This window comes from Amblyomma mixtum, chromosome 6, assembly GCF_055824585.1.
Source record: "Amblyomma mixtum isolate Tamu chromosome 6, ASM5582458v1, whole genome shotgun sequence".
Classification (NCBI taxonomy): domain Eukaryota; kingdom Metazoa; phylum Arthropoda; class Arachnida; order Ixodida; family Ixodidae; genus Amblyomma; species Amblyomma mixtum.
Window position 1 is genome coordinate 93,831,867 of NC_143017.1, and position 25,215 is coordinate 93,857,081.

The window sequence follows — 25,215 nt, forward strand, 5'->3', positions numbered from 1 at the left end:
CATGTGGTATGCATGAGTTACTACCTTCAAGAATGGCCGAGTACTTCAACAATTTTAGGGGTCTTTAAGAATTTTGGGGGTGAGCAAACTTCCAAATTTCGGAGCCCTGACATTTTCAACTTTGGTGGTGCCCTCTGATTGGTCTTCTCGTGGTCACGTGATGTTCCTGACGTCAAGACCCTCTTACTCATATAAATCGCTAGGATCCCTCATACCCCTACAGGCGCAGTCGGCAAGCAGTTAAAGTATTAACGAGGATTCTGAGCTCGTATTTTTCATTCTCAAAAATGAAATGAAAATCCTGCGCTGATCGGGGGTGAGGCCGGCGGAGACGGGGTGGTGGTGAAAACATTTATTTAATGATAGGGAGAGGTGTTAGGGGTCATGACCTTAAGGGTCAGGCCCTTACAACCACTAGGTGGGATGCCTAGTCAGGCACCCCATTGGCGTTTGCCGCAGCCCGGGCACGCTGCGTTAAGGCCCTTTGGGCCTCTAGGGTGCAGCAACCGGACAGGGTCGCCTCCCAGTCCTCTCGGGTGGGGTTTGGGACAGGGGGTAGGGATGGGTTCTGTTGGCAGGCCCACACCATGTGGTAGGTGTCAGACACCTCCCCACAATGTGAGCACCGCCCGTCGAATCGCGCCGACCTTCGAGCACATAAAAAGTGACGCGAGGAAGGGGAAAGGCGTGAAGACACTCACAATTAAAATTTTGAGTATGGGTAGCTCAGCTTCTACGACTCTACACCACCGCGACTCTACACCACAACAGTCGAATTTTATTGCGACGTCGATGGAGCAGTTGAGCCCCGTCTTCACTGGACTGCAGATGTGAGGCGCTGCTTGTTGGCGACGTGTTCCTGGCGCGCCGCGAACGCAGCCAGGTAAGGCTGCAGCGGGCTCTGGTGCGCGGCGGCCAGCCGTGGAAACCGCCCCCAGGAGGCCGGCGGGGCCTGCAGGGTCAGGCAGGGGCACAGCGGCTCTGGCTTGTCGGTGACCACGGACACAACGCTGGCCGCGCTGCAGGGACCAGCGACGCCACAGCGGGACACGCTGGGTGTAACGCGTCGGCGCAGGGCCGTCAGGTTCGGGTTCGACTTGTAATGCTCTATATCATCGCGTTGTACAATACGCGAGAAAGGCATATATATTGAAGACGTTACCTAATCCAATTCAGGAACTTGAAATAAAAAAGGTTTCACTTGCAAAGGTTCTTAATTTTGTTAGGGTTAGTATGATATTTTATAATAGTTTAGAGCTCCACAAGTGGCTGAAAGAAGTTTAACAATGCACATGTAGTGACGTGGAGCTGTTTTCAATGTTTCGTTGTTCAGAGCAGTCGCGATCTGCCACGAAGAAATCGACAGAGGCACTTAGGCTTGGTTAATCGTTTATGGGGTTTAACGTCCCGAAGCGACTCGGGCGATGAGGGACGCCGTAGTGAAGCGTTCCGAAAATTTCAACCGTCTGGGGTTCTTTTATGTGCACTGACATCGCACATTACACGGACCTCTAGAATTTCGCCTCCATCGAAATTTGACCGGCGCGGCCGGGAGCAGGGCCACTTAAGGCTTCTCACGTGTGATCAGAAGGCATAATCCTGCCCGTGATGCGGCACGATGTAGCCCGAAGCCACGCAGGTGACAATTTTTCCTCTGCAGGGCTCTACATGGTCTCCGCCGCCGCCCCCCCCCCCCCCCCCCCCCACCTGATCTGCGCGCTAACTTTGTGAAGGCTGTCGCCGCCGCCCACGACAGCTGATGAGTTAATTCCCAGATATCTGGAATTGCTCTTTCACTACGTAACATTCACAGATCCCTGGGAGCCCTCACACCACTCTTGGTACAGTGGTGCAGCGGTTAAGCGGTGTGCCACTGCCCTGGGACGGGATGGCAGGTGGTCCCACCGGTGGAATTTGTTAGATCCAGGTTGTCCTGAGCAACCTCGCCCGACCAATCATTAACCGCTGGCCACCTGTCAGGTTGCATGAGAACGATATCTTTTATAGGTGCCATCAAGTGTTAACACCCACACGCACACAATGGGTTTTGGCTCTATGGAACAAGTAAGGCTTACGCCCTAAAACAGGGGGCACCTAAATCCATTGCGTGTTGGCAATGCAATAGCACGCAAAGCTGTCGATCAATTTGCTGGAAGTGAGGCTTAATTGCGAGACCCAGGTTGCTCTCCCTGACCTCTTCTCGACTCCACGTGCCACTCGCACCACAATTGACAGGTGGAGGCTTCACACAGACTAACCTGATGTGGTGACGTCACTTCCATGTAGCCAATGGGTGTTTTCCGGTCTGGTTGCGTCACAGAATACGCCTCTGCCCGCCAACCAATTGGGATTTTTCTAGACGACGGCGGACGTGCCGAGTTTTTGCTCCGCATGATAAACTAAGGCTTCCTTCTGTGACGGCTCATACAAGTATACATCGTCGGTGAGGCCCTCGTTATGTGTTGACTTGACGCAGCAGTTTCTTTCTATTGCGGTATCTTCTTAAAGAGGCACTGAGTGCAACCCTATCCAAGTATTTCACCCGATGAACGTTGATTTTCTGCCTCTTTCTGACTAGGTTGCCATTTGTCCGGCAGCAAACTAGTGGTTTGCCGCTGAAAAAATTTCATTGAAAAATCTTTCCGCCCCTGGATTCACAGCCGTGATGTCCTTGCCGAAACTAAAGAGTTGCCACCGTCTCGAAATGAATTGCAGCGTAGCGCAGCCCCTGAGATGCGTGCCCAGAAATCAGTATCAACTCATTCATTTTTCTTACAGAAATGATGATTGAGGGTGGCAGTTCATCATTTTACGGTCTTTTCGCGCTTATAAAAGCTCACTTTTCGGCAAAAGCGGTTTCATTGTGATTACAATGCGGTGCCTTATTGATAGAGGCTAACTTCTATTTCTTCGCCTAAAGTACGATTCTCTTCTAGGATACTGTCGAAATGAAGAATTGGTTTTGAGGAAACTACAGGTGCAATAACGGTCTCATATATTGGCCGACGCCAACTGTGCCGAAAGGGAAGGGAAGAACAGGACAGTAAAAGAAGAGAGAGAAATAGGTGCCCTAGTGGAGGTCTTCGGAATAATTTCGATCACCTGGGGATCTTTAACGTGCACTGACACCGCACAGCACACGGGAGCCTTTGCATTTCGCCTCCATCGAAACGCGGCCGCCGCGCACCGGTGTAATTTAGTATTCGTATGGGAGGTTCAACATTGTGCAGCAACATATGAGCTATGAGGAAGGCTACGGATTAATTTAGGCCACCTGGGGTTCTTTAACGTGTGGTGATAATGCAGAGGACATGGATGCCTTTTGCGTTTCGCCTCCATTGAAATACGGCAGCTACGGCCCTGTCTGAACCCATTAAGTGGGATCAGCAGCCTCATGTCAAAGCCCGCCACGGCACGTCTAGAAACTGTAAAATAACATTTACCACGCGCGCTAACAGCTTGCTTTAGAACTGTTTTACAACTTCACTACACAATCTATCTGTCGGCAAGTACAGGTGATGTTATGAAGCACCTTGCAATGCGTGCTCATATTCATTAAGAGTGGCATTCGGTTTCAGAACAATGTATTGTACATTGACCTTTATAGGACAATTGATTCCACCACACCGTTTCATAGAACAGCTGTTACGACATACAAGAGCGACACAAATCATTTTAGCTGCATAATGGCTGTGCCATTATCCCCCATCATCCTCACACGCTATTTGTACCTGGCTTCCTCGTGACGGGGAGGTCAATTTGAGGAATAAAAAAGGTCCATCCTCAACTCGGGAAATTTAGTCCATAGTAAGCTAAATAGCGTTAAGCTAACACTAAGCTACGCTAGTTTACTGTGCTTAACATGTTCGAAGAGTGATGTAACCAAGCGCGTTGTTCATGCTCAACGTTAATGAACAAAAATTCTGAGTATTGGAAAATGTACGGTACTGACACGGAAATATTGAAGATAATGGATCATTGTCCGATACGCAGCGAAAGCTTTCTTTTGAACCTTATCCACCACTCGCTGCCCCGCCATGGTTTCCGGAGCCCTTCACTACGGCGTCCATCATCGCCTGTATTGCTTCGGGACGTTAAACCCCAATGAACCATAAACCTATCCACCACTCGCACCTAGCAGTGAAGACTGGCATAGAAAACTAATGGGATGGAGCGATCGCGGCTTCGGCCGCTCATCTGTTTTTTGCAAGCAGCGTCCGCGGACGCGGTTGTTGCTGCGACGCGCGTCTTTTCTCTTCTTTTTCTCTTTCCTCTGATCTTTTAACTCTCCTCTATCTGCACGTGGCAGCGGTGGTGGCTCGGCTCGAGCCAGTAGGCAGGCCCGTGCAACTTCCTTTTCATCCTTCTCTCAGTCGCAGCAACAACAACAACTTGAAATTGAAATTGAAATTTTATTCCGCAACAAAAAAGGAATGTTGCGAGGAGGGCAGGTAAAAAGCTGAAAAAACAGCTTGAGGAGTCCTGACCTCCCAGCTAAAAACGACGACAGCAAAAACGTTAATGGCAGAAAAATTCAACTACCGATGGGAGATCTGCGGATATAATTATTGTTACAGTGAAATCTTACAATATATTAAAAAACTCTGTTCATAACTTTTTCCCTTCAAAAAAAATTCAGGGCGGTACTTTGTTGACCTTGAGCCGCCGCGGTGGCTCAGCGGTTATGGTGCTCGGCTGCTGACCCGAAAGACGCGGGTTCGATCCCGGCCGCGGCGGCTAGAATTTCTTTGGAGGAGAAATTCTAGAGGCCCGTGTACTGTGCGATGTCAGTGCACGTTAAAGAACCCCAGGTGGTCGAAATTTCCGGAGCCCTTCACTACGGCGTCTCTCATAGCCTTAGTCGCTTTGGGACGTTAAACCCCACAAAACCAAAACCAAACTTTGTTGACCTAAAGTGCGGTGAGTCCTTGTGTCACTGATGCGTTGTTAAGGTGTTAGGCTTCGCCTGTAAGAGTGAAACGCGACATCGTCTTGCAACGCTGCCAGGGAGTCCACAGAACGCAATCGCCCGTTCGGTTCTACGCCTTGCTCGTCGTTAAATTGGTTTTTGAGGGAAGGAAATGTATCTCTCTCGCATATCTGGATGGACACCTAAACCTTGCCGTAACGGGAAGGGAGGAAGATGGGAGTGAACGAAGACACCGTAGTCACTAGACGCGCATTTGTTGATTCGAAACCATCGAGCTGGCATTGCGGAGTGGTTAGCATGCTCGTCTCGCACTCCGGAGACCGGGATTCGATTCCCGAACTCGACCAATTTCCTACTCGGTTTTATTTATTTATCTGGCCTGACTAGAAGGGTTGATTAGGCTAATTGGGTAATTAAGCAATTAAATAAACTCCGTCCAACTTACTTGGAGAATTACTTTACGATCCCCTAATTGGTTGCATGTTTACTAGCCAAAGTACAATTGGGCCCCGTTTGAAATTCGCGCACTGTGACGTCACGACCGTTTAGACCAATTGAAAAGCGTGACATTTCTGTCGACAACTCCTGCTTACAACAATGAGGTATTCAAGGCTTCCGCCTTAAAATTCTTTTCAACAGAATTGTTGTGTATTGAAGGACCACTTGGGAATCTGTGTTCGTTGTGTAATTGTAAATTGGTTTTTGAGGAAAGGAAAGGCGCAGTATCTGTCTCGCATATCTCGGCGGACACCTGAACCGCGCCGTAAGGGAAGGGAGGAAGGTAGGAGTGAAAGAAGAAAGAGAGAAAGAGGTGCCGTAGTGGATGTCTCCGGAATAATTTCGACCACCCGGAGATCTTTTGCATTTGTGCAAATTGCGTCCGTTACGGCCGCATGCTTATGTAGCCAGCATGCCCTTAGCCAAAAACTAATACGTTTGGCATATATGCCGGTATATTTATATTGTATTTTGAGCACATTTTGTATTCATGAATGCACTAAAAATTATGTACGAAATAGGTTCCTGAAATTTCATGCTTGGTATTACAAACATAATTTGAAATTTGCCAAAAATACCGCACTTAAAGCACACTTCGAGCACGTTTCAAACACGAGAAAAAACAGGTATGTGGTTTTAGCATCTTGTGAGTGTATTAAAAGTGTACTTTCCTAAATGCAAAATTTAATTCGTCTGAAGTATACTTCAATTCTAACAAACGGGTAGTCCTTTTAAATGTACTTGCAGCACACTGCTAGCTGCCGTAGAACAGTCTAGTGCTCGAAATCTCGTTTCGGGAAATCGAATTTGCTTGTTAGCAACGTATTTGAAGTGTACTTTCGTAAATACGCAATTAATTCGTCCAAATTATTCTTCATTTCAAACAAATGGGCAATCCGCGTAACCATATTTGCAGCACACTTCAATCTGCCGTTGAACAATCTAATGAATGAAATCGAGTTTGCAAATCGCATTTGGATGTGGCCAATGTATTTAAAGCATAACCTCCTGAATACGCAATTATTTCGTCCAAAGTAAATTTAGATCCTAACAAATGGGAAATCTGCGTAAACATATTTGTGTCACACTTCAAGCTACTATGGAACAATCTAGGGCTCGATATGACGTTTAGGGGAACAGTGCAAACTCCTTTTCCTGACGTCCTTTCGTTTATGGTAACTTGTAGCAGGAAGGCAATCACCACTCATTTACATTACGTGTGGAGAACGTGATAGCATTATACCGGCAAGGGTGCCTTGGGCACCTCCGGGCCCGAACATGCCAGCGAAAAGGACCCCGACTGGCAAGGCCGACTGGCGCCCTTAGACGCCCGTGTATTTGTTGGTTGACAGTTCGACTCCTGACCTGCTTGACGCAAGTTACGACTAGAAATTCGGTTGTAGATCGCCCGAAGATTGGAACACGACCAGTACGGCAGTTTGAAAGAATCTGAAGGGCCACCGTCTTTGCGCAAAGAAATGCCTTACCGGGCAAGATAATGCGTCGTCTCTCGGTGTGTATGTATAAGACAAGCCAATCTTCGCGATTATCGGAGCGTGGAGTATCTGTTCTCGCTTCGGCGAGCGCGGCTTCGGCCGCTTCTTTTTGAGCAGCGTCCGCTCCGGCGGACGCAGTTGTTGCTGCGACGCGTGTCTTTTCTTTCCTTTTTGTCTTTCCTCTGATCTTTTAACTTTCCTCTATCTGCACGTGGCAGCGGTGGTGGCTTGGCTCGAGCCAGTAGCATGCCCGTGCAATTTCCTCTTCATCCTTCTCTCAGTCACAACAACAACATTATCGGAGCACTGATTGCTTGCTGATCTCCCTTTCTGTTTGCATTGCTGTGTGGCGACATCTTTCCCGTTTCAATTGCGTTACGTGACCTTAAATAATATAGACCTCTTGATTGTTAATAACTCCACGTCTACTCAGGGATGGGCTACTTATGCTTATCGCTTGTAGCCGGCTCAGTGGTTAGTTCCGTTTTTAAGGCGAAAGCCTTTAATGCCTCATGCTGTCGTTAGCAATCTGCGCCGGCAGCCGTGTCTGCGTCCGTGTCGGCAGCCGTGTCGACAGATGTGTCCGCGTTTTGACGGGTGTCCACCGAGATATGTGAGACAGTTACTGCGTAATTTCCTTTCCTCAAGTACAATTTTCAGTTTCTTCATTCCGGCCCCTCTTTCTTCTTTCACTGCCACTTCTTTCCTGTACGGTGCGGTTAAGGTGTCCACTGAGATGACTGAAAATTACAGCGCCATTTCCTTTCCTCAAAAAGCGTTGCGTTCAAAGGGCAAGGCATCGCGCCGAACGGATGGTGGCGTTCCGTGGACACCCTGGCAGCGCTACAACACGCTGTCGCGTTCCACTCCTAAAGGCGAAGCGTAAGCGCCATTAATTAGCAGTCAAATAGTGCTGAGGGATTAATCAGTAATTAGTCATTGATTAGTAATTTGCCATTACTTCGTCATCAATTATGTGTGACGTCATCCAGTGGTGAGGTCACCAGTGTCACATAGGCAAAGTGGTGAGGAAAACGCTTTCGCCTCTACGCACTTTAGACAGTCAAAGTGCCCCCTGAATTTTTTTGACAACATTAACCGGTCTCATCCGGTGAAGCCGACTAGTCGACGTTTTCTAAACTGAAGTGAATATATTTTTTATGTGTTAAATGTATATTTTAGTATATTTTTAATATAATCTGATTTATTTAATGTACTATCGGGGACAAAAGTGGCATACTCCACGCGGCGTGAGCCGGAGCAACAGAAAACTGCAACATTTAGGCGAGCTAAAGCACGAAACATTGAAACGAGCCAAGCAACATGCCTGCTTATAATAAAGGTCACGCATTGGCTGTCTCGATCCCAGATGCCGCCTGTAGATGGCGTTGCAACGCAACACTTTTGTCCCCGACAGTACATTTATAGTATACCTTTAATGCATTGTAAATATACTAAGCGGTTAAAAGTGTATTTTTGACGTAATTGTAAGAACGTTCCAGATATTATTCCTAGTATATCTATAAACCTTTCGTTTTGAAATTTAAACATAGGGACACAGATAATAAAGAAATATAAAATTAATAAATATGTTCAAAATGCATTTTCAGCGCATCTTTTTTTGGCTAAGGGATGCATGGTGGCAATGGCCAACGAACTTAAGTATATACGGTATCGACGGGATACGAGGACGGCCCTGAATATAAATCCCACCCAGTATTTGTGCCCAAGTAAAACATCTACCTAAGAAAAAGATTGCTTACAAAACCGAAAATTCACGACAGGTTCTACAGACATGACAAAAAAAAAATGGCTGAGGCTTAACTTGGTTAAGCCTGGAGAATGCGAAGCATCATCGTGTCGCGTAATTTGGAGGCGCACAACCACAGCGACGGCGCGAGGTGGACCCCCCCTTTCTCCACTGTCGTGACGTCATCATGTCACGTGGTGTGACGTCATGTATCACGTGATTTGGAGGCGCACAACCACAGCGACGGCGCGAGGTGGGCCCCCGTTTCTCTACTGTGGTGACGTCATCGTGTCACGTGGTGTGACGTCATGTATCACGTGATTTGGAGGCGCGTAACCACGGTGAAGGGCTGAAGTGGTAGCTAAAGTAGCATGCTTCGCATAAAAACAGAGCAAAATGCAAATCAAGACATACCCATTGCATACAATAATGTAATCATGACACATGCTCATGACCTTGCTGCATTGATAAAGTTCCGCTTTCTCTGTCAAAACAGCATTAGTAGTTAAAAAAAAGTTTTTTCGCAGAAACAACTCGCGGAAAGGACACGGACGAGACAAAAACGGGCTGTCTCGTTTCCAGCGGAGTTCTGCCCAGAAAATGATGGCCAACCAAATCGCCCATCAGTGTGCCGTATAGTGATAGCAAATTGTGTTGGCTCCGAGATAAACTGATTACGTCAGGAAGAGATCACAAGCCATGGAAGGTTTTTGTTGAATGATAATTTGTTTTTGCCTGACTACTCGGGGCGGTCGCCCCCCAAGTATTTCCACTGTTGTACTGTATCTTTCTAATGTAGGCTACGATGACTGATACGTGCGTGACGATCTCTGGCACAGCAAAATCAAATAAGCATTGCTGGTCGTCTTAGGAAGCGATATTAGGAAGCTAGCGCAGACCTCTGGGCATGTCTTCAGTACTGGCGGACTGCAAGTCCATGTCCTTAATCAAGTGGGTCTGTTTTCGCATGTGTGGACCCTGTAGCGACATTAGGGTTCTTCCCCGGCACAAAGCAACCCTGTAACCACCTAACACAAGATAAGATATTTTTTTTAGAACGAATAACAGCACAGTTAAAAGCTTGCGGCCGTTAGTTTAGCGTAGCGGTTTTGAACGCGCAAGACAGCGGTTCGAATCCCTTTCTCAGAAGTGGACGTTTTCTCTTCTTTTTGCATTTTCAAACAAGACATTTATCATTTGTCGGAAGGATTTGTTACCATTCATGTTTCATTTTGATATTATTTGGAGCCGCAATAGCATCATCTGATCGCACTTTTAGGCGTCGTCTGCTGCTGTTCGCTCGGGGTATGGTGAGCAAGCACGCAACGTGGTACTGGTGCTCGATCCTATTAATAGCGTTACTGACACCCTGCACACAGTACAGAGCCCACTGCCATGATTTACTCATTCGGCACTCCACAGAAATTCAGAGAGCAACTTTTCACATCCTTACAGGCCTTCAGACAAATTCATAACCCAGCAATTCTGGACAAACGCTCTTGAGGGGAAATCGTTTATGAACGCAATTATTTCATGTAATATAAGACTTCACTATAACAATCAATATATCCGCACACCACCCGACGACGGTAGTGTGTACGAAACCAATAGGGAACGCCAAAAGCGTTGCCTATTGGTTTTCTACGGCAGTATTAACTGTTATATGCGATCGATGGAAACACTTTAAAAGAAAGGTTTTGACACATACCAGAAGATGGACTGTTACCTTCAATATTTCCATAGCAGTGTCTTATAATTTTCTAACTTTCAAGATTTTTGTGCGACAATATTGGACATTCTCGGTTCTTACAATTGCCATGGCGCACCAAATTTACGAACTCGGCGGTATTTTCTATGCAGCCTTTTTATGCAGTCCTTCTATGCAGTCTTTCTATGCAGCCTTCTATGGAGCCTTATTTCCTTTGTGCGCCTTATAGAAAATCTGAAAGGGAGCTGCGCTATAAGCGATGTCAAACACCCTGTCAGTGTTCAGTCCCCTAATCTGAGTAAATGTCACTTTGGCAAGCCGTTCTTGACATTGCTTGAATGCCTGAAAAATGGACACCACCGCATCTTAATCGCAGCTGTCTCCGAGTGTACCACCGACGACTTGCTCCACCTAGCCGAAGCAACTGCATATGCGAATTTGAACCTAAAACTACGCAGTGATGAAGATGCGCTTGCACTGTATTTTTGAAGACCACGTACGCATTTATGCTTGCTGCTTACATAGCGGTTCTCAAGGAGCTTGAAGTGCAGGCGAAAGTGTGACCATAAAAAAAATGATGTCAACTCAACGCTGGCTAGCAATTCACACCAGGCCTGCAACCCGCGACACTCAACATCGGACATGCAGTGCGCCTCTACGGAACCGAAGATTCGTAAGAGTACAGCGTTTTCACCTGGCGTAGTCACTAGAACTGCCAACCAACTCAGATTTTGCGGCACCGTCCAAGCTTTCCGTGAGGAGTCATCAGTACCGGCCTGCCCTCCTTAAATTGGCATTTCTCTTATATTTAGGTCTAGTGAGGCTCAAGCCTACTCATATCTCACCGCATGCACGGGCAACACTGACTTATGAGAATTCCTTCGTAATGATGTCCGATCCTGGCTGCGAGGGCCTCTGTCCAATTTCGTACGCGAGCCTTGAAAGGCCAGTTGCAAGACAAATTGCGAGACATATGCCGCTAGCTTCCTAACAATACAACTGTGCCGAAGCACTTCAGGAACGCCTAGTATGAAGTTTTAAGTCATTTCATGCGTGGTGCGCAGCCTGCAATACTATCGCCTTAAACAACAGATTTCTAAACCAGTGTCCTAGATTGTAGAGTTCCGGTGTAATGCGCATCAGAATAGGAGTGTCTTGAGTCAAGCAGCAGGCGTCATTAAATGGGGGTGAAATAGTATAGTAGCGACTCGATGATTGATAGGGTTTGATGGTCAAGATTTCTGGTCTGAGTGCCTTTCAGACAAAATAGAATACGAAGTGCACGCTTGGTGGGCTACTTACGCTCCAATGGCGCATCGCTCAGGCTGCTGCGTGCTGCCGACGTTCTGAATAGTTGGTTGCACCCTGTGCAGCTGATGTTGTTGGTGTGGTGCCATCACCCTGGCAGCAGCAGTCGGCGGCGGCCTCAGAGGCAGCGGGGCCCAGATGGTGTCTGTCCTACGCATCAGAGCCTGAGGCGGCGGCTGCAGGCCACGCTGTTGCTTGCGCCACTTGGCGCGTCTGTTCTGGAACCACACCTGCGCCCCGACAACGCGTGTCAAGCGTCTGAACCTACTGCATACCGTACCGATCGTAAATGAATATGAATGCGTGGTTACAAAAGGCGCCACTTCAATCAGTGAATCGAACTGAAGCTTCTTTGTGCTTCTAACAAAAATATGTGAATATACCACCAGTGCGCAAGTGAAAATGTTATTGTAGTGATTCTTAATCCTATTCCATATTGCGTCTAGAAGTGGCTACGTCGAGATGAAGTGCTGCGCTGACGATAAACGGTAACAGTTCCACGATGGCATATCATAAGTGAGAAGAATACATAGCGCCCATAACAATGCGAAACGAGAGATGAGGCATATACAATCGCTTGTTCATTTCTCGTCTTCGTTTGAGAGCTACATTTTGTTCTGAGATATGAATCGCCAGCTTGCCGCAAATTGTTCTCTTGTTGATTTTATTTCTTTTATGATTCTGTTTTGGGATGGGGGCCGAAACGGGAAGGTGTAAGCAATATGGTAGTAAGATACAGGAAAGAGTAATATGTGTACGTCGCTCCCATAACCCTACGTTTGGATTGAGAAATCAAAGCGTTATCAGGCAAGAATGTGCTATGTCACATGTGCCTTTCCTTTGTTGCTCCAAACTACATGAAGCTACTGAGCTGCATATTCCTTCATTGAAACATGAAAATCCGCTTTGGGGATTGTATGAACTCTATCGGGCGAAATTACGTCCATCAGAGCAATTAAGTTGACTCAAGTAGCCCAGGGAGTGGACTGCAGATTCATAGTTAAGAATAAAAGGTAAGTCCCAAGTCTGACAGTGCACTGTGATATTAACGTGTTCGCACCGTTTTATTCCGTAAACCTGATCCTTCTGCGACTCTAGGTCTTCGCAGCGAAAGGAGGAAATTCAGTGCTTAATGGAGCCTCGTAGTCATTAGCTCTCTGGGTTCAGTGTCCATCGGCCGTGGTGGGCTGGCGCTCTCACCTGCACTCTGGCCTCCGAGAGGCTGATCCTCCTGGAGAGCTGCTCTCGCAGGTAGAAGCTCGGGTAGTGGGTGCGCTGGAACAGTGCCTCCAGCTCGTTCAGCTGCGGGGCCGTGAACGTGGTCCGGTTTCGCCTCTGCAAGTGCACCCGGAGCTATACAAGGGACGCGCGGAGGAGAGGGAGAAATAGAGCGAGAAAAACTCTTCGAAGCCACGTTCCTGGTCCTGCGGTGTCGTCGAAGGAACGTCTGCTGTTTGTGTCCTGCAGTTTTCACGCGTACAAGGGAGATGAGTTTAATTCTCTTACATGCAGGGGGAAGGGATTGGAACATGTTTATTCACAGCCTGCTGTCATCAAGACAATATGCAATCATATTTAAACGACGCAACAAGTGTAGTTGCCCAGCTAAAGATCGCACTGACTCACTCAGGATAGCATTCACGGCCCTCGAGACATGATTTCACGGAATAACTTCACAGCCTTACCAGACCGATTGGCGGGACGCACGCAGATGAATGTCTAATATACAGAGTTGCTTGCGCGTGTCATCTTTCACGCGTTTTTCCACGCTGAGAGCCGCTCCACTCACGTTTCAGCATACATACGTCTACGGCCGAAAACAAAGGACTCCTCTTCCGCTTGAACATTCCACTGTCAGCAGGCGTTCCTATTGTAATTTCGCAGCCAGGCGATAGTTCTCCCTATACGACCTGTAGGTGAACTGATTAATGATTGTGGAGGAGTTCTCGCCAAGAAATGCGACTTAATTTCGCACCTACCCCTTAAATAATCGCTCGAACGCGTACATGTGTGCTTTTCAATGCCTCGATACTGCTGTTGTGGGCACCTGCCGAGGCGTGCCTGCTTTATGAACTCCATAAAATGGCTACGCCCCGCCGAAATAGGATAGAGGAGGCGATGCTGCAGAGCACTCACATTAAATACAAAAAAAGCAGGACTTAACGATTTAGAATGGAGGGTAATTCGAATATTATTCGCGCAGAGATGGCCCGTAACAATGAAATAGAAAACCAAAATATGAAAGATAAAAAAAAAAAACAAATATGTCTGGGATAGTCTTACTACGAGTTTCTGGTGGTATGCTCAGAGCTGCCCCGATCAGAGACGCTTTTACAGAGTTCGACTGCGAACGATAGAAGCGATCAGTACAACTCATATAGATCGCCTGCCTATGCTCTTCTTGCCCGCGGCATCTTTGGCGCCCTAATATTCCTACTTTGTTCGTTGAATCTTCTGTCTTCGCAATGCAGCATAATTTGCTTTTTTGAACGTTCCACTTGTAGAAAATTGGTTTTGCAAACTGTGTGTTCAACAGATTTGGACTAGGCAACACTCATCGTTGCTGAGCGTTCTCATGCTACTTGGCGCATGCACTTTGATATGCAAAAGATAAAGCATATGGCATGGTATTGTTCGCGGTTCTCTTTTCTATGGGTCCACATAGTATGTATTATAATTACTAAGGCATGACCGTTAATATCCTAACTAGCGTGCCTTACTGCTGTAGTTTAGCTACTATTACAAAGCACACCGGATTCGAGCCCAAATACTCGATACTTGGAAAGTGTATTAGTTCATATGAACGTTTTATTCAAGGACACGTAACTGAGCAGTGCCACCGGCACAATTTTGTAGAAGTACCTAGAAAGGCTCTTCGCGAAAAGCTCTTATGAAAGCTGGGGTGGTATTCTGCCGGTGTCGCCTTTTGCGACATGTCGCGTTAGGGCGGGGCCTAAAAAAGTGCGTACAGTTGCTCGAGGAAACAGAAAACGCCCCTGGCACTTTCGTCTGCGGTGCTTTCATTCACTCCGAGAAGCGACAATTTACCACTGCTGATTCACTAGCAGCAGTAGTTTCGTATCTTTCATAGCAAGATTATTTGCCATCACATGACGTCTAGTGTTCAAAAAACATTTGCAAATTTAATATAAACTCGCTTTACTTCATTTAAGCCTATAAAACACCGCGAAAAAGCTCCAAATCTAATTTTGTTTCGTTTCGGATGGTTGTGCTAGGTTTCGGCTGCGTTTCGGGCAGTTGCAGACGGTAGCAGTGTAGCTGGAGGTCCCATTAGGCTTGCGAGCTCCAGAATCGAGAGCGTATCAAAAACTAGGCTGAATTGCAGCTTAAACTTTATCGTCAAAGCAAGGCAAGTCATCGCGGCAACACCAGTAGTTGCCGGTAAAAATGCCGACCGGAATCGCAAGGGCTGTTGAATTGGCTGAAGCGGGCGGCTCTCGCTTGGAAGGACGCCGCCATGTTTTCACGCTAAGGGCGCAAAAGCCGCAGCTGCCGATTGCGTTCGTACGCTAAAGGTAGCCCGTCGCCCCGCGAATCGCTTCAGCGCATTCCGTTGTTCGACTAAGAGTAGTAAATTGGGGCGACTTCACGATGACGTAGCAGGAAGGCGGATCCGTGTCGTAACGCCGCCGTCACCGCGGCTCGAGCCAATCAGTGAAGAGCGAATGCGACATGTCGCAAAAGGCGATACCGGGAGAATACCGCCCCTGCTTTGCGTCCGTAGTTAAGTGCTGATTTTACGACCATAACAAAGGCGCTAAAGTGCAAGCTCCTGCCAATGGTTTATTCGTATTATACGGCATGTGATACTACCTTCTCATCAGCCATAAACGGGCGCCATATTTTTCGCTGCTGAGTTCACCTGCCAATAACATCTTCACTCAGGCTCTCTGTTCAAGCTCGTGTAGAGGTGTGTGAATGCCATGCTCGACACGTGCTGTAGGAGATTCCGAATGCATATACGCGTTAAGAGGCAACTCGATGAACACTTCCTAGGCGCACGCACAGAGCGCCTGCGCGCCCAGCGCCGCGCCGCGACAGGAGTCGAAAAGGGGCATGCATCTCCATGATGCTGGTGCTGGCTCGCTCAGACTCGCGAGCCAACTGAAAGATTTTCAAGCCGTGAACAAAGCAGGTTTGGGAGCTGAATGGATTGCAAACAAAGTTGGGGGATCCTGAAGAATCTGCACCAAACCCTGACCAATCCCCCACCATGGGTATGTGCCGTCGCTTCAGAGACAACAGCAACAACAAGAGCTTCAAGCCATGCGCAGAACAGTCACCAAAATTCTGCAGTCCTCCGATTATTGCAAACCGCACCCGGCTTCCGACGCGCACGTGGGCGCCCGAGCGCAGGTCTGATATCGGACATATCGGCCGCTCGCGCCTGCCAGCGCGTCGCGCCTCGAGCATGCGCATACCGGCTGCAGCGTACGCCCGAGCGCGTAAGCTCTCCGCCAGTACGCTTGGAATGTACCTATTGAGTTAGCGCTTCAATCACCGTGGATGCATGCGATCCTGCGTGTAATTTTCTGTGCTCGTCAAAAAATGTATATATATTGCGGTCAGAGATTAAAAAATCTGCAACTAATCTGCCCTTAGCCCACCTCTAGCGCATAATAGTATATAGCAAGTACGAGTATTTGCGCTTTTACCACGCATGTGAACAATTACTCAACGTTCTCATCGCGGGCTTTTTCACAGAATCTTTTAGCAATGCACGCTGCAGTCTTCTGGCATCCTGCGCTTTCACTTCACGCACTGATGCGCTTCAACGTTGTTGTTAAAAATGCGGCTGTTCAACGGTAAATATGGGAATGTTCCGACTCTGCACCACTGTCCAGGCCAGCAGTCATGGTAAGCAGTCGAAACGATGACTTCGATACTCGAAGATGCGCCATAGCTGCTGTTTGGCACAGCGAAGAATGCTGCGAAGTTGGTAGCGATTCTAATTGAAACGATTACGCAGAAGTTTGACACAAGCTGAAGCCAGGATGGTCTTTAGGTCCATGATCGTTTTTTTTTTTAACAGCAATCAGTTTATAGCACGCGTCCTCGCGGATATCATATAAGTACAGGATCGGCATTTGAGCCCCCATCAAGTTGACTGCCTCCTGCTACGCTCGCCTTCTCTTGAAATCCTTTCCGTTACCCTCAGTGACCAGCAGCTATTTTGCCTTAGCATTGCATGCCCTGCCCAAGCCCATTTCTTCCTCTTGGTTTCGACTAGGATGTCATTAACCGGCGTTTGTTCCCTCACCCGCTCCGCCCGCTTCTATCCTCCTAACCTCACTAAGCCTTATGACATCCCATTTAATACCCGCTGATTCCTCCAACAGCACTGCTAAGCTAGCCTCATTGAATAAGGTTCTAGCGTTAAACGTTGCCAAGGGTGGCAGCAAGTTAGGTGGGCAGATGAGATTAAGAAGTTTGCGGGGATACGGAGGCAGCAATTGGCAAAGGACCGGGTTAATTGGAGAGACGTGGGAGGGGCCTTTGCCCTGCAGTGGGCGTAGTTAGGCTGATGACGATGATGATGATGATAACGAAGTTGACGGCTCACCTGTCTTCGGCTCGCCACCAGGAGGGAATCAATCAGCGACTCTCGTGCGCCGGCCATGATCAGCTCGCACTGAGAAGAATCATCGTAGTAGATGGGTGCATAATCGCCGTGCAGGTAGTCGTCACGAACTCTTCACACTTTATTCGCAACCAAGAATGCGAATTTGGCACTTATAGCCACTTCGATCATTCGATTTGTGATCACTAGAGACAGGATCCATCAACGTTAAAAAGTGCGTTAACCCTAAAAAGGCTAAGTATGGATATCTAAAACAGCGTTTTAGTCAATAACCAAGCCAGAAATAAGCAATTCGGATTTTGTCGAAATATATTTCTGATGCTTGACACGTTACTTCGCCACGGCAGTTTCCAGAAAGCTAAGCAGTGCTGGCTTGAGACGTATGAAAAGCTGCAACCATATTGTGTTGCTCTTGATAAGCATTATCATCAAACATGTGATGTGGTCCTGCAAAAGTCTGCTGTGCGGTTGATCGATTTGTGTGGATCAGGGTGTCTTTTCAAGTTGTAGTACTGTGACGCACGTAGCATGCGTTCCATATCTATTGGCTTCACTTTCCTGAGTTGAAAGTTGAGGCAGCTAAGCAACAAAGAAAATAACTTGTTGGAAAACTGCAAATCATCAGTAGCAAATAGCCAGCGTTATTCGTCAGGGTGAAATAAAAAGTTTAATTTTAAAAATCAGTATGTCACTGTGCAGTCGCTCTCATACTCACTATGAAAATCATCCACAGCTTCGCAAGGTATTAAAGCAGTGGTACTATTACGCTGTAAGACTTCTCCTTTCCTTACTAAGAACAACCTCCTAAGTTAGCAACGAATGCTAGGAACCTTGACAGTTATCAACTCAGCTCACTTGTATTTCGGCAGGTTTGATAATTTCAAACAAATAGCCCAGATATTTATTTCAGACGATAACTTTGATGTTCTTTGTTGAAGATAGACGCCAGATTTACAGGTAACCTTTCAGAACTTAGTCTTTTTTACACCCATCATTATGTCCCGCATATCCTCAAGTACCATAATAATCGGTGGATGAGTTAGGCCTGTTTTTAAATTTTCGTTTTTGTTTTTTGCGGAGTGTACCTCTAGAGATAGGTGCAGAAAGGGGGAGGTGATGTAGGACCAAGTTAGAAGGAATGTAGGCAGTTTTTCACTAACAGACCCGCAAAATGAGTCCATGTAAGAGTTAAAGAGCTCCCCAGTTTCCTATGATCAATAGGTTAACGAGAGCCTTGTTTCTGGCAAACTTGATGCCATGGGTGACAAAGAGGGGTTTGGCACAGCTTCCGCCCTCACCGTTCGATCATGTTCTACGTGACACTCTCGTTAATACAGGACATTTTATGTTCGCCGCTACGGACGAGGGTGGCGCTGGTATCAGGGATAGCAGAGAGTCAGGTGCGCGATGGGGATAGATTAGAATGTCTGTTGAGGACAGACTGGTGCATGGGAGGAGTAATGAATATCGATATCACTCCAAGAGCCTTCCTTCCTGCAGTGCACTTCACCTAGGTGATGTTGACGATGTCGACAGCGTGTCGTCTCCCTGCTTGCCACTCACAATAAAAAGCAGCGTGGGTTACTCTGCGCAGAGTAAAAAACGTAGGCGGCTCCTAATAAACAAAAGCGCCTGTTGTAGCACTCCACGGATCCCAGCCTTCTTCCCCATTGTTTGAAAATGTTGCATTGGGGAGATGTGGAGGGCAAACTACTCGAACAGGCGCTTTCAGGAATACAGACTTGACTGCAGCAGTAAGTCATGCACATTTTTTTTTTTTTTTGGGGGGGGGGGGGGGGGGACTTGTCTGAAGATTGGTGAAGTCAATTATTCAAACAAGTGACCGATGGTACGTGTGCGTATGGATGGTCTTCGGAAGAGCGTTAGGCGAGTGATTGCGTGATCTCTGTAAAGGAAGATTTCCTTATCTCTTTTTTCTCCAGAAGATTAGAGAACAGTAAGGATTGGTTGAAAAAGCTTGCCCTCTCCAAAGCCTTCGAATGCGCATGAAAACGCCTTGTCTTCGAATCGTTTGCAACTTGACAAGACGCCTTTGCATAGCGGTGGTTTCAGCAGCAGAGACTAACAATTAAGAGTCGCGTAGCTCTCCATGATCTTAATAAAACGTTCTTCACTGGTGGGCCACAGGCAATTCTCCCATTCCGCTTACTCAAGTAGCAAGTTTTTGCTAAATTGCCTCTGCGCAAATTGTTTAAACAGCTAAATTTTTGCTCTACTCAATGATTTGTGCTGACTATGGCCTCACGTATCGGCATAAATGTTTCTTCTGTAGTCCTTGAAGGCTGCTCAAGGATTGCACAAGTGAGTAAAAGGAAATAACAGAGGATGTTGCCAAGTTTAAAAGCATTCTATTGAATCAAACATGTATTCGAAAACATGACTTCGCGCAAAAGGAATACGCTTTCTGCAAGAAATTAAAATACTAATTTTCATTAATATATGTAAAAAAAGGGCATTTAGACACACCTTGACCTCTAAGCGATTTGAAACCTCTTGTTCTTGCCTATATTCAATACTGCAAAATGGGGGGACAAAAAAAAAGAAAGCAATTGCCTACATTCCGGACTGCAGCGATCACTGTGTAGCATTTCGTCTTGATGTTTACTCGCGCAACTTAGCGTCTTGCAAAAATGAGGCATATATTTTTTCAGTTAGCTTTCCCCATACTTTTAAAAGATGGATTTCATTCAAAAAATGTGGAGGGGGGATAATTCTGGAAAGGCAAATCACTTGCTGTCAATCGCTACAACCTGGTAATTTATTCCTTTCAGTAACCTTTTGGAGGAACGTGACAAATGGCATATTTTTGAGAATCCTTCTTTGTGACAGCAACGCCGTGTTTGACGTTGCTCCGATGATCTTTTACTTTTCAAAAACAAGCTTTATCTGAGTGAATTGTAGCTTTTTAATTATCTTATGCCCTCTTCTAATCCGAAGTAACTACCAGAGTCTTAGATTCAGACACGGCAAACTTGCCTTGACTCTCGGATCACACCGGGAAAAATTTTTCGTTCAGCTGTTTTCTGGAACAAGACATTAAATCTTTGACTACAAAAGGTCTCTATCGTAGTCGACTCGGACATTGATAGTGCCGAAGAAACAACTGTAATGACTAGTTATTTCCTTCTGTAGACTCATGATGCGTCGTTGCTGAAAAGAAGCTTCTTAGACCTAATACTTAGGCTGGCAGGGCTTCGTCTCTAAATACATTTTTATGGATAAGCTGCATTGTTGCACAGGTTTGGACCTTCTGACGATGTTGTCATCCAGCTTTCTTATCATTAGTGATGGTAATAGTTCTCCAGGCTGTGTGCTATCTCTCACCAGCAAATGCTCTCGGTTGTCGGTGCTCACACATGATAAATAACTGCTATCAATGCGCCGAAAAGCTATGCATAGGGGCAGCGCCAGCGCTCACCTGTTTCCGAGCGGAGACGATGTTTGCAACGCGCGCCAACTTCCAATTGTGGGGTACACCTCGTGTCGCGAGCCACACCGCAAGCGGCCCACCTGACTCGACTCCGCCCACCGGCCGATCGCCAGCCAATGAGAGGACGGCGCGCCTTACCTTTCAAATTAGGCTAAGCGATTTTCGGCTCGGGTTGCTTGGGGGAGTCCCCCCCTTTACTGAAAGACCGCTTCAAAGGTAACCCCTCGCGCCATTGCTTTGATTAGAGATCCGCGCTATGTTGTGCCCCACGCTTTCGTTCCCGCGACATTTTTTCCCCCTTTTAGCTCGTTCCCAACCTGCTTTTTAGTTTTTGCTCCAGCCGCGTCTTCTCTTGCATCAAAGGGACTATTTTGCTACCTGAGCGTTTAGCGTGGGAACGCGAATAAAGTTCGTACAACTAAACGAATATCGCGCACGAATAGCGAAGAATGTACACAAAAGTATCAGATCAAGGTATAAATGTCATCACAAAGAATATCACCAGTGCGGGCATTGAGAGATGAAAAGCTGGTTACCTTCCTGCCTTCTACCCTCTTAGATGGGAATATCGAGTTACGGAGGCTGTTTTCACAATAAGCTAATCACGAGATGCATTGTGTTTGGGTCGGGTTCCTGCCCGCAGCCTGTTTCTTTGATGTGTCGAATCTCTAGTGGAGTGAATAAGACACCTGTATTTCATTTCGTGATTTTCTTTGCACTACGAGAAAGGAACCATGAGTAAAAGCAAGCGAACTGATTAAGGATGATTGGCTTTCCTTGGAAATGGCGGCGAAAAAGAAAATGATTTTTGCCGATTAATCAGAAGCGTGGTTAGTAACGTCATGATAGAGTAGTAGCCTTTATTCAGTATTTTGTTTTGCGTGTTTTGTTTTGCTCGCTTCTTTTAGAATGAAATCAAACTATGTTCCTTGGTTTTTTCTTGCCAACGAAATGTGGCGTTTTGGTAATTACACTAAGTATACTTTATTAAGGTGCGCTGCTTGCATACCTGAGGGCTTAAATGTGAATGCTGTCAGTGATATTAACTTGATGTTTTACTACCATGGACCCGTGTACGCAGCGACAAATATGAACGCGCGTTTCAAAGGCCGGCCACTTCACAGAAAATGGTGTCTTAACTTTTATGAATAATCATAGATAACCATTTTAAAAAAAGTTATTTTCTAGACTGTAAGTTCTATATATGTAAGGATTGAGCTACTTACTATATTATTAAAAAGAAGCAAGCTTTCATAAGTCTGGCCGTTTTCTTTTTCTTTTTTACAAAGCCTTAAACAGTTTCTTATTCGTGCATGGTACTTAAACTCTATTATCGTAAGGAAGTGTTTGGATCATTTGGGACTTCGATTCCAGGGCGAGGATTTATGCATTTGACATGATGTTTCCAGCACACGAAGATATTTCTATCCTTCCTGTATCACCCGTTTCTATGACGCTTCGTCTAAAGAAGGTTTTCATATTTAATAAAGGTGCATCAGGTATGTACAGCGGTCTTCAATGGCACATATTTCTTATTATTATTGACGTGGCTGCTACAACAAATGCTGCGCTTTATCGCCACTCCCCCCCACCTCTAACTAAGAGCGCACTTTCTCTTTAATATTACTTTCTCGTTAATGTTATTTTACAGCGACAACAGTAAAGAGCACGTTTTCCAGTTCTGTGGCATCGGCGTTGGAGTAACTATATGACACGCTAACTCGTCACCATGCAGTGGCATCATGCATGATGTCACTGCAACGCACCAAGACCACTCTCAGTCTGAATGGCCCAAACACAGCGACTTCACTAGTGACAAAATAGTGACGTCACGCGAAGTATACCACGAAAGAAGACAAACAATACCGAATGAGAAGTTTTATTTTGACCACCGCGAGAGCTGTCACTGAATTCCGCATTTCACAATGGTAACCATACTGTGAGATTTGTTTTTATTTTAAGGAGAACGAAGGGGTTTCAGGTTACGATATATCAGGACAACATCTGTGATGAAGCTGTTCACCTTGAAAAACATCACGGATAAAGCTGCCACTGCCTCAAAAAAAAAAAAAAAGAAAATACACCGTGACTTTCCGTCCCTCTTTTTCTTTCCGAAGAATAGGCAGTGCTAGGTGCATCAGCATCATCTCCAGCACGTAGGGCTCAGCGTATCAAGTGGGGTCGCTGACAGCCGCTGTTTCTGCGACTGTTATTCCACACAAGTAGCCCCACGCACGGTGGCTGTTTGGCTTGAGCACGACCCGTTTTCACTGGGTCGCAGGTGGCCGTCCAGCGTTGCGACGACTCAATAGGTATGCTTCTCACACGTGACCGTTCGGCAAAAGGGGGGTCACGTGATTTGATGGCGTCGCTAAAATTTGCCTTAGTGTCACCGATAACGTGCTGAGAAAAGCTGCGTAAAGCAGAGCAACCACTGCTGCGAAGCAGCACCACCTCTAGCTCTCTTCATAACTTCTATCGCATACGCTGGCAGCCCCCAATAGCCCACATCTGTATTGTGAATACTGAGCATACACCGCGTACCGACTGTGTCAAAAGTTTCCAAGCCTAGAAGACAAGGCTAGAAGACAGTGTTGTTGCTAATTGGTCCCCCCTTTCTTTCCAATTGCAGAATCTGAAAATAACAAGCTTTTTAACAATGTTTGATTAGCTCTCTCTTGTCAGTTTAGATTTAGATTGCATATTCTATCGAATTACTTTTATTTCCTCTCACTCATAAAATTGCGTTTGATATTGATGCGGGGAGATTGGCTGGTGTATTATTCATCGACCTCTCAAAAGCTTGTCATTCCACCGAACATACTATACTAAATTATTCAACAAACTTGACCCTGTCGATACAACTGGCCCTGCACTAGCTCTAACCAGGAGCTATTTATTCGACAAAAACAAGCCGTATTCCTTCTAGGAACGTAATCAGAAAACAAGGGCACTAATATTGGTTACCGTCAAGTTGGACTTATCCGTTGCCTTTTATATTTATTATGCATTATTGACCTCGGTAAATGCCTTGCTAGTTTCAACTGTTTTCTTTACACAGACGACACTACTATTTTAACCTCGGATGTCCATTTAAAAAACTGTCTCAGAAACTTATTGTTGATGCCGAGAGCATATTTAACTATTGCGAAAATAATCTGCTCGCTATAAAATCCCTCACGTCTAGTTTTACACATTTCAGCGTACAACACAAACACATATCCAGTCCATTAAATTTTCTAAAACTCCTTCTTGGTTCTGATAATGCGTCATTTCCCGAAGCGAAACTTGAAAAAATCTGAATTTCCCAATCAGATCGCATTTATTTTCTGAAACAGACCTAGGGTATTAGAATACTAATTAACGTTCGACCATATATTTATGTACCCGCTGTCATTTCTCTGTATCACGCGTTTATTCATTGCCACATTGAATATTTCATTTCATTTTCAGCAAATACATACCCTTCGGAGATATGTCCCCTAGAAATCATTCAAGGACATGCTATACTCACCACAACCTTATGTCAACGGTCAGCGAGCGCCTTTTATTTCCTCCGATCTCACAATATTCTATCGATTCATAAAATATTCTGTACGCTACTTTCGTATCATCATGTAGAAATACATTAAAGAACTTCGTTCATTTTCTAACACCACCAGTCACCAAACGCCCTCCGCAGCGGCACTCACTTCGCTCATAATAATAACTTGTTATTGTCTAAACCAAACACAAATTACGGCAAACAGTTCAGTTCTGTGTTTCCGCACTGTGGAATTTATTATGAATTGTTATCGAATCACTGAGAATTTCTACTTTCAAATCAATCTGCTCTTCCTTACTTTTTACAGTCAACCTAATCATCACCGACATGGTATATTGCTCATTATTATTGTGTAGCATTAACAGTTCAAGAATATCTACACACTGGCTACTGTGTCAAATAGATGTGTTTAATTGCTCTTTAATATAATAAATTCCTTTTACTTTTCTCACGTATTATTCGCCGCACACTACTTATGTTAATACTATATCATTCTTTCGCAACTACTCTCTGTATATTTCCCCAGTAGTTCTATGTAAGAGGTCCTGCCACCCCCCCCCCCCTTTCCTCTCTAAACAAAGTCGTGTTTGCCTCGTTTCCAGTAAGTCTTTTACGTATGCACGATTAGGCATCAGAAACAAGTTTACAGGCCGTTTCTTAGTCTCGTGCAGCTATGTGCGGACGCTACAGTAGCTCTGCTAAGCCTTTTTATTCAGTATACACTAAAGAGCGCTCAAACCCTCACAATGACAATGTCGTACTCGCCTTGGATTTGAAGGGTGCATTCGACAACGTTACCCACGAGATCATTCTCACCCACCTCTCTCAAACTAACCGCGGCAGAAATGCCTTTCAATACACTCGGCAATTTTTAACCGACAGACAATCTTACATTCGGATCCAGGATAAAGAACATGGCCCTTTTCAT

At 46.0% G+C, this 25,215-nt stretch overlaps 1 protein-coding gene across 1 annotated transcript; it reads right to left on the reverse strand.

Moving 5' to 3' along the window:
- Positions 1–758: 758 nt before the first annotated feature.
- LOC149339725 (uncharacterized) lies at positions 759–17,331 on the reverse strand. The gene is made up of 4 exons (XM_089550980.1): positions 17,275–17,331; positions 12,891–13,043; positions 11,685–11,920; positions 759–1,052 (listed from the first exon to the last, which is right to left on the reverse strand). Exons 1-4 carry the CDS (start codon positions 17,329–17,331, stop codon positions 815–817), a joined length of 684 nt encoding a protein of 227 aa, XP_089407106.1. The 3' UTR covers positions 759–814.
- Positions 17,332–25,215: the final 7,884 nt, after the last annotated feature.

Bases quoted from the DNA above. Each gene is read 5' to 3' on its own strand.
- LOC149339725 (XM_089550980.1), bottom strand. From the start codon at position 17,331: ATGGCCGGCGCACGAGAGTCGCTGATTGATTCCCTCCTGGTGGCGAGC. The intron at 13,044-17,274 runs GTGAGCCGTCAA...TCCCTTGTATAG, and splicing joins TGGTGGCGAGCCGAAGACAG to CTCCGGGTGCACTTGCAGAG. The intron at 1,053-11,684 runs GTAAGTAGCCCA...CGTTACACCCAG, and splicing joins GAGCGATGCGCCATTGGAGC to CGTGTCCCGCTGTGGCGTCG.